Raw genomic sequence first — 10,222 nt, 5'->3', positions numbered from 1 at the left:
GCGTGGGCCGGGCACAATTATATACGTGCCCATTGTATCAGCCAGGAAGACGTTTGGGCCCGAAAATTACACAGTCGGGTTTTCGGACCGTTACATCCTTGCCTTGGTGTGCCGGGCAGCGGCCCATTTTTTAAGGCCCCATGCCTCCATTTCTCTTCCTCACATTCGCCACGTATCCCGCGATCGAGCCTATTACCGCATCTCTCCAGTCGGAAACGTAACGGGCCACCGTGATCTCGGTAGACCCACTTTGCTAGAGGGTTTTTTTCTCTTCCTTTTCCCTCTTTTTTACTCTCGTGAGCTCCCGCCGCTCCCGACCTCCTCCACACCAGCGTCACCTGATCACTAAAGGGCCTTTCGTCCCCACACATTCGTACTGAATTACCTCACTTCGGTTGTGGCACACTTTGCAGGAGCTCGATGTTGAGGCAAGGATTGATTAAAGAGGTTTCGATCTGCGATAAAAATCGACTCGAGCGGAATTAGTGTTCGATAAGCGGTGGTAACAAAGTACAGTCAGCTCACATGACACCCCAAACGCGATATAACAAACGCAACTATGCACCGAAATTTGCAGCTTGATACGCACTAGGGAACTGCCGGTCTTTTCGAAGCTTAAAAGACAGGAAACTCTAACAAAAACGCACGCAGATAGAATGACTCAATACTACATAATAAATAATTTATCAGCTGAACGGTCCCGGGCAACAAGCAGCTAGCTATAGCTGTGAGGCTTTCTCGACGTGAAAAACGAGTCTTCGCTGGATAACTTTCGAGTAAACAAGTGGTGGCCCATATTTCTATCTTTGATGATGAATTTTCAAAATCAAGGATATCATTTTTAAATTCAGTGTAAAGTACAATTTCAACTGTCCTTTCATGGACCCAAATTTTCACAAAAATTAAGCAACATTGCTAAATTGTTATTGTTCTTTGTACATTACGTGATTTCACAGAGTGCTAATTGTATAGATTCGATATAATTATAAATATCAATGATCATTTACCAGTCTGTAATAAGTATTTAATTACCATGTAATGAATCTCGCTGTCATTACGATTATCGTAGGAAAAATCTCAGAATCAGAAATAATCACTGCAACGTTGCCGTACAAAACTAATGATTTCAATCCATTATACTTTCGCATTTTATACACCGCACGGTAGACAGCTCTAGGTTTTATCGTGTAATATAAATTTATTCAACTCGTTGGTAATGATTGCAATTTTAAATACACAAATGCCGTGTATAGAGAACATAATTAAATAATTAGTGAAAAGAAAATAATACTCGCAATAGATGTAACTGATTGAGAATATTATTCCAAGTTAATAATCACGCGTGGAAAAAAATGGGTGGTTGAATTGTAAAGTCACCGCAAGAACTGGTTGCATCTATACATTCGCCGTTCGTTTTTCGTATCAGGAAATTACACGTGCTGCACGAAAGAGTTTTTTTTAACAGTAGCTTCGAAATACGGATATGAAAAGTATACACAGCCTGTGTAAAATTTCGCCAGCGTGTCCGGCGGCTGAAGGAGAGGCTTCTTCGTCCGACCCGTTCTATCCAATGTAGCGACGAGAAAATTCCGTTAATGCAAAAATGACGAGGTTCTTTCTTGCCTTGTTCTTTAATAACGTCGAGTCGAATGAGCCACTACGTGACTGAATTCAGACTAGTCGTCGAAATCGTTTTGAAAGAGCGCGGCGCTTGATCGCTTCTTGCCCCTACATAAACGGGAAACGGTGGTGGTAGCTGCAGCGTTCATACGTTTTACACATACCTCCACTAGCCGTCTTCGAGTATAATACAATTCGGAATGACGTGTACACGTGTGCGAGAGATGTCCGGCAGTGAAAGAGGCCCGGAATTAATTTCGATCCTCAGTAACCCGCCACACTGGACAAAGCCACTAGTCTTATACACGCCCCGCACCTACACAAACGCGATATATTACGTGTTATATACTCGTACGCCCGTGTGTCTGTCCGACTGTCCGTTTTATGCACACCTACACGGTCATCGGTGTGCAAGTATAATATGTTATGTACCGGGAGACATGCTCCGTGCAATATCTCAGTGAATATCGGGTTGCATATACGTGTGTCGGATATAACTGTACATCGGGGTGAGAGAGTTATGGTCACAAAGGACCATCGAGTGCATTTGTCGATAATAGAGGAGATGCAAATGCTCCTGGTTTTATCACGCTTACTTTACGTGTGTATACGCCATACGATTTCGCTCGATTTCTTTCCACCCCTTCTGCAGGAAGCCAATTCGTATTCACTCTTCGGATGGATCTGTTTTTCTTTTTCTGTCTTTTTTTCTTCTCTCCGCATTCCGTTCGACACTGTATCGGGATAAACGTGAGGGGATTTTCGTGTAGGATTAAGACAAGGAGGGCGAATAATTTCAACAGCCATTAATTTTCATAGGTGAACTATAGTTTTAAACCGAAACAAAGTGATTACTCAGTGGAGAAAATTTCTTTGACAATGTCTTACGTTGAATATACTGTCATATATATGCTGAATAGGCTGTGGACTAAGTTACCGCAGATTACTTATATACTGCAGTTACAGACTCCTTTTGTCGTGAGATTGCTGTGAGCCATGGTGATATCTTACGACAATAAACTGCTCCGTGCCAGTAGTAGCTCACATTATGTGTTGTTTAAAGGAAATTAGGAATTTGACAAGCTTGTGACTGTGTTGAAATTTGTATATTACCGTTAAATCTACCATTTCACACATTTCAACGGAGTGCAGACATGAATATACAAACTGTAAAACGAACTGTGGAAACGTGATATTCTTCAGGCAAAAAATGCAATATTTCCGCAACAGTTTTACCAAGCGACTGCTCGCCTCCCGGGCTATTCGACACCCATCAAAGCCGCTCCTTCCGCACCGATGATCCCGAAGCATCTCCGTGTCAGAGACAAACGGGCAGAAACTGTAAAATTTGGAAGACGCCGCGTCGATATGTACCTTAGCTGGAATCTGCGGTGGGACTTCGCACTGATGCATTAATTCGCGGTTTGACTTCAATTTTATTGTTCATCGAATCTCGCGAATTCAGAATATCCTAGTTAAGGCGGGATACTGTTTGTGAAAAAAAAGAGAAGGGGCGAAGGTGTTGAAATATTGGAAAATAGAGGAATCACAATATCGAATTTTCAAAATCGCAAAAATCTGCATAACATAATTTAAAAATGTAGATAGTCGTAAGACAGAAAAGTCGCAATGTAGAAAGGCAGAGCACAAAAAAATCAAGATAGATATATTTTAATCGCCATTGTACCTTTCTAAAGAAGGGAAGGGGTGATAAGCAAGAGGAATAAAAGCAGAGCCGCATCTCCGCTCCTCAGAATATAATCCGAATAAGCATAGTTTTCCCGCAATGAACGCACCTGCGCTATTTTTCACAGCGCGTGATTTCCGCAACGTGTAGCCGATCTCAAGGCGCATGTCTCGGGTGACCTTAGAGCGTCGTGGAGAGCGCGCGCGCGCGGCGAAGGAAAGCCTCCGCAGCTTCCTGGACCGCCTACTCTGGCGTGGTGGACATAAACCGAGCGCGAGGTTCTCGAGGCCCGCTCTTGGCGCAGCGGTTCGCGTCCGCATAGATTGATTCCAGGCCAAGACCAGCCGGTTTTCAGCGGGGCGAGTGTGTGTCCGGCGTCGAGCCGCGGGTACAGGATACGCGGGCGAACCCTAGGCCCCGAGATCGCGCGAGTGTGGGAAAGACGAATGAATGAAACTAAAGAGCGCCGTAAAAAGGCCGAAGCGCGGCCCCTTTTCGCGAGGCTCGAGCGTATCACACGATGTAACGGGGCCCTCGGTGAACTCTTCGTCGTCGGCGTCGCGCTTCTTCCCCGCGAATCGCGCCCGCGCAGCCGCGTCTCGACGGAGCGTGACGACTGCTATGCGCGGACTGCTCCTCCCGGCGCGGCGATCGGCGTCGTCCTACGCCGGCCGGCTGCCCGCCTAGGCAAGGCCCCTCGGCTCCGGGAGGCGCGCATCGCGACGGCTAGGCGGCTAGGCGACGGCGAACGTGGGGTGCGCAGGGTGACCTCTGCGAGCGGGCCCCGAGTTGGGACTCGGTGGCGGGAGGGGCGGGAGGGGAGGGGGGCCGCCGGGTCTGAGGACAGCGGCTTCGCCGCGCGTTTGCAAAGAAGGCGGAAGACGGAACCGGTCCTGGTCACTGGGCCACCCGCCGGCCGTCGAACTCTCCACCCCGGCGTCCATGCGCCCCCGGCCCTCCGCCCCTCGCCACCGCTTCCGCGTCCACGATCGAGCCTCTCTCTCTCTCCGTCTCTCCCTCATCGCGCGGTGTCTTCTGCACCCGTTCCACGATGTGGATGCGCGGCGTCCTCCGGGGAAAAGACGTCGCAGCCTTGGGGAGGGTTTTTGCTTGTCTCATTTTTTGTTTTTTATATAGTAGGTATGTGTTAGGCATGCAGATCTGTAGAGGTGCGCGAGGGATGCGCAACAGGTATACACCTTGTGTATCTTATCTCGCGCAAGTTACACCTCCTTGTGATTAGCGTAAGAGTGGTGCGGAAAATTCAGCGGCCGGCGGCGGGATTTTTGCAGAAATAAGTGCTGGTGTTGGCGCGATTTTAACCGGCGAGGAGGAGTTAACGATCGCCGTTGACACCCGCGGACGACGGGTGCAGTGTTTGCGCTGACTAATGCATCGGCGACAAAGTACGCAAAACTAGAGGCGGGACTAGCCGAGTCAGTGATGCAACCAACCACCCACTCGCGAAATTCCTTTGTTGCGGCTGCAGAGCGCCTCGGCTTGGCCCTAGGCGTTTGCTGCTTTGTCATCTGCCGTCAGTCGAAAGAGATTTACAACCATAATACGCGTCTCGGGACCTCCAGGCTTTGCTAACTTCGACGAAGTCAAAACTCTCGTTCAAACGATATTTGTATCGTAATAATTAGATACGATTAAGGATGGATCGTTGAGCCGATTTAACGCTCACTTACACTTACACCGCTGGCTTGGGTACACTAGTTTAAATATCATTAAGGATGGCTGATAAAATCATATGAGAGTAGATCTCCACTTTTTGTAAAACCGAGTGCTAATTAATGAACCTGCGACGCCCGAAACGCAGTTAAAACAGCGCTCGTCAGTATTTTTTTCGAATTTGCGTTACATCAAGTTTTGAAGCTCATAGGTACATAAAGTGCTTTATGTCAGGATATAATTTACTTCATAACGCGGATACCAACGTTGTTGATCGCGAAATCTCTGCTTGAGTACAACCGTGGATCTCGTAGATCAGTTTCAATTTTAACGAAAAGAAATTCGCGCGAATGTTCTACTAATCACAGGCTGACGTCATTCGTCAACTCGTTTAATTAACCCGCATACCATTAATCAGGTCACACCTTAAACACCTGATATCCTTTCGCACTTAGCCTTTTAATAGTTCCTGGGTGGATGTGAACTCTTTTCATTTGGCAACTATCCGATTGGTATCTAGTCCGTGACTAAGATTCTGATATTTGATTCCAAATTTTTTAGCATCTTCGATTCCTAGACAGAAGTTTTATGACATTAAAAATTGTGATTGTTACCTCGATTCTGATAGCAAAATGTTTGTCCAGTCAGTTTGGTTTGGTGTAAATATTGATGATTCAATGATTTACAATATTTTAATTGCCGAGAAAATTGTATTTTCGTGTCTGTAGGTTATAGATACAACGATGATTTACTTGCTGCTTCCCAGTTTCTCTACTGAGAAGACTAAGAGCATCCATAAAATATTTTAAAACGTTTGAAGAGGAGCTGCGACGTAAAAGACGTTTCAAAATTAGGCTTGTCACAGGTAAGATTAGAAAAGAGCAAAAAAAAATTTCATCATTGTAAAACTGATATATCGATTACACATATATTTGACGATCGGATAGTTCCTAATATACTCAATTACCATTAGTCACAATGATTGATAATTAATTATTCGTTGAATTCTGAAAAGGTGATCTCCAATTATTTGTTTAAACACAATCTGGATGCTTGAATATCACATTGCACTTAGTTCAAGAGAAAAAAAATATTTTGTCACGATGATTACTATATTACATAGATATGGTGTATTTACATGGTATATGAAATTTGTTGCAATTACTCGGTTATTGGTGGAATTACTCAATTAACACGAGAGTAAACTAGGGCCCCAGTAAACTTTGCAGTAAACAGTTGATACAGTACAATAATTATTGCTAATTGGTTATTCTTTTTATTCGAAAAAATTGCATCACATTTATTTTAGATTTTTGCCGAGTTATAGTAAAAAAACAAATCACAGTATCCAAATGAAGAGAACGGCCAGATATGCAAACTTGATGCTGGCATAGATTCTCCGTAGGGTGCGTCATTTTCATGGAAAGGCATTTATATTTAGCTGAGTATCGTTAGTTACCAGTTTCAAAATTTGATCATTCGATCCATGCTCTTCGATTACCATCAAATAGTCTCGCTGCCATTTCTATCTCTCCATTTCCTCTCTCTCTCTCTTTCTCTCTGTCTCTCGGGTATTAAACGTTCTCCAGGCCCACTCACCGGTCTCCCAATGCTTCTCTCGCTCTTTCTCTCTCTGTATCTCGCGGCGATCGCTACTTTTATGCCCAATTTTGGTGCTCGTGTGGAACATCAAGTAGCGAGACATCTCGCGTGCGGCTCAGCGCAAGTCTACTATGCTATTACAACGAGGCGCGGAGTCAAGGTTATAGTAAAAAGCGGTGACAGAGGATTCACTTCACTTTCAGCCAGCCGAAGGTCCATCGCAACGGCCAGCCGTCTTCCGCCGCGTCCGTCGTCTTTACCGCCTGTGAACCACACCGGCCAACTCCTGCGGCGCTGCAGGGCAGCCAAGGTACTTACTCTCGGTTGGCACTCCGAGTGTCCCTGCATGTCCCAGTTGATCCGTGTCCAACTACCGAAGCCTCCGGTTCCGCTGATGCCAGGCTGCAGGGGGCCAGGCGGCTGCATACCCGGGCAGCGGCGTAGAAGTAGAGCCGAAGAAGCCTCGGGCTCGATGTTGAGGCCGTCCGCCACTTGACACGAGGTGGTATCAGACGCGGACCTGCACACCCGCGTCCAGACTCTACTTTCTTCTTTCTTTCACTTTCGTACAACTCTCATGCCTCATACCCATTCATGACTCAATTCCTCAAACCTCCATTCAAGGAAGCGTAAATCATGTCCCACGTAGAGTAAATAAACGACAAACCCGGTACTTATAACACTCGCACACACCCATGGAGACTGGTAGAGGTCTCCGCTGGGTCTAATGCCACTTATGTCACCGTGTGAAGGAGCTCTGTGTTTGTAGAGGCCAGTCGGTAGATGCGGTCCGGCTCTGTGTGTCTGTGCCAACAACATACCCGGAAGGCCGCAGCCGAGTAATTCTAGTGTAATGGGTTTTGAAAATAGTGCCGATCTGTGGAATGTGCCGCGCGGAGTCTGGAAAGCAGACTCCATGCAGTCCCTTCGCTGCGTGTCAATCTCTGCTGTAATTAACGCAATCATATCTCTTGATTCGTCTGTATAAATGAAGCTGCGTTATAAGTATTCAATATGTCGATCTCTGACATCATAATGAATGGATTTTTTTGTTTCATGTTTCTCACATGCTGGATCCGAGTCTTCTAAACGATCGGACTGAACTCAGTCTGCTCAACTGCCCTGTAATTTTGCTTTGAAAATTGCAAGTTTGGTTGGCGAAATGAGTTCATTGATCGCTCTGACAAGATCAGGAGCCAGTGCGGAAACCATTTATTAAGTAATACATCTGCGCGTGAAGCGTTTCCAAAGGAATTATCATTTGGCCTGACATCACGATGGTTGCGTCATGGTCTTAAGTGTACGTTCGCGTACATGCTGCCGATTTTTTCCTCCCGCCGACCACGTTTTACATAAATTTATATTTGCAGACATGTACCCTGCGGTCCATCGGTTCACAAGGAAGACGTGGACGTGTTGTACCCACGCACATTACCTGCATCGCATGTGCAAACGTCCCCTGCATTCCCAACCGAGACTATTCGGCTACGCAACCTGTTGACGCGACACTGACCTTCACAGCCTATTTTAACGACGCGGTCACGTGAACTCCAGGAGTCTATATTACTATATATTTTATCCTAGCTGGCCGAAGATGCAAATTTCTTACTCTCTCTTTGTCTCTCGGCGGCTCATCGCCGCTTCGGTAAGATCTTGGTGATGTCCTTCCGAGCGTCACCCAACGATCACTTTCCGAAGTAAGTATCGTGCAGAGATTTCATCCGCCGGTTCCTTTTCATTCAGGTAGAAGAACTCTGTCTTGCCTTTACCGCCGATAAGCAAGACTACATTTCTCTTACCTGACGCTGATATCGATCTCAGGTACCGTTTTTGCAGCGGGTGTACTTCGGATGCAGTTAGCGGATGATAAGCGACGCGTTGGTGGTTGGTAATAGGAGCCCAAGTGCAATGTGTTTACATCTTATCTTCTTCCATAATGATTACGGTGAATTATTGAAATTTTATACATATATTGTGTAAGTGGCACAATTGAATTACGTGTTCAATCAGCTGGGGGAGATCATAGTTCGTCATCTGAAATAGCCATCACCTTTAGTGATCCAAAGTGATTCAAGTTTGAGCTTGATTCGGTGAATATGTGAAAAATTGGGTGAAAAAATTTTTGCGTAAGTGTTTTAACGTGAGAAACGTCGACCCGATCAATTGCAATGATCGAAGGTTTTGTGTATTCATTATGTTCCCTGAATGACCTTCACTGATTAAAAATGTTTCATGTGGTCTTGTAATATTAAAAAATGGTAGATTCCAGAGTATATATATAGCGCAAAGTGCAACTTACGTTTGACCTATTGCTGGCATCATATGGAATCTACTAATTTCTATAATAAAAAAAAATACCTATTTCAAGCCGTATGAATTTCTAACAGGAAGTGCGCTAATGTGCTCGATCGTCAATTTACAGTTACAAGTTATAGATATAATAAGACACAAGTAGCATCACTATTGGTTCCACATAGGCATGTTGCAGTAGAAAACTTGTCTTGACTAATTTATTTCAATCCATACGACGATACCTGAACGTCTTTCACGTTGCCTAAGATTTTATAGTTCGGTTGACTGTTTCAAGTTCATTCGCGGATACGCAGCCTACTATAAGTCATCTTTGAGCTCAATGTTAAAAATTTTTACGAAATATTAGAATTGTCTTTCGACAAGTTGACCATAAACCGACTTTAAAAGTTCCCAGATACGGTGAAGTGGACAACTTCACGATATGTACGTTGCTCGGTCAAAATAAAATTAGCTCACTATGAACTTTGTTATATATTATTTCTACTCTATTCTTCGGCTGTATACATTCTGATGGCAGTTTCGTCTATTCGGTTGAGTCGCAGGGTTTTTAGGAAACTTGAAATTCTAATAAAAATTTGGGTAACTTGCGTTTGACTCTTGAAACACTACAAAATGGTAAGATTCTTGCGGGTAATAAGGCCTAGCTAAGGGACATTTGAAATAATATGAAAAATATTCAATTTAATAAACAGGCTTTAATAATAATCTTCATTTAAATACAGTTTCTATAAGATGTAAACGAAAAATGGTAACTTGTACCATAAGCAAAAGAAAAATTGAGCATGTTTAAAAATCTTGCCAGTAAGCGTTATTTCACTATATGGTAGAATAATAAGGCCTACGGCTTTAACATACTTCAATAATCAAAATACACGTAATGTCTTTGGTATTTGGGATCAATAACCGGATGAATGCAGCAATTAGACTTGAAATTTTTATAAAAGAATATTATATCTCTCTTTTTTGTACACTATGGTGTACAATCTTGATTTTCGTTATTTACGATTTTCTCAAGGTATACTGCATATTAAATAATTTTGTAGACTTATTCTCACATTGTAGGAAAAATGCTAATTTTTAAAAAAACATCATTTCATATTTCCGTTTAATGTTTGCCCAACTCCGAGTAGATTTCTTTGTTTCTGCTGACTTTATATCGATTTAATTAATAATAAAATAATTGTTCGTGCGGCAATGAGTGTTCAGTCTGGGTTTCCTCAGACTTATTGGACTTTTAATTACAGCTATTTTGCGGACGAAACTGTAAAACAACCATTCCATAGGCCCGTTGTCATATTATATGCCAATTCAGTTCCAAAATTTGTC

The 10,222-nt window shown here is 43.9% G+C and overlaps 1 protein-coding gene across 1 annotated transcript; it reads right to left on the bottom strand.

Moving 5' to 3' along the window:
• Window positions 1-6,521: 6,521 nt before the first annotated feature.
• Window positions 6,522-7,600, bottom strand: LOC124416592. The gene is made up of 2 exons (XM_046897798.1): window positions 7,172-7,600; window positions 6,522-7,103 (listed from the first exon to the last, which is right to left on the bottom strand). Exons 1-2 carry the CDS (start codon window positions 7,547-7,549, stop codon window positions 7,092-7,094), a joined length of 390 nt encoding a protein of 129 aa, XP_046753754.1. The 5' UTR covers window positions 7,550-7,600; the 3' UTR covers window positions 6,522-7,091.
• Between the last annotated feature and the right edge of the window lie 2,622 nt (window positions 7,601-10,222).

The sequence above is a fragment of the Diprion similis genome, chromosome 2 (assembly GCF_021155765.1).
Source record: "Diprion similis isolate iyDipSimi1 chromosome 2, iyDipSimi1.1, whole genome shotgun sequence".
Lineage (NCBI taxonomy): Eukaryota > Metazoa > Arthropoda > Insecta > Hymenoptera > Diprionidae > Diprion > Diprion similis.
The sequence above is the reverse complement of the archived record's forward strand: the minus strand, read 5'-3'. Positions and strand labels throughout refer to the sequence as shown.

Excerpts from the sequence above, each read along its gene's own strand:
- LOC124416592 (XM_046897798.1), bottom strand. The coding sequence starts at position 7,549 with ATGATTGCGTTAATTACAGCAGAGATTGACACGCAGCGAAGGGACTGC.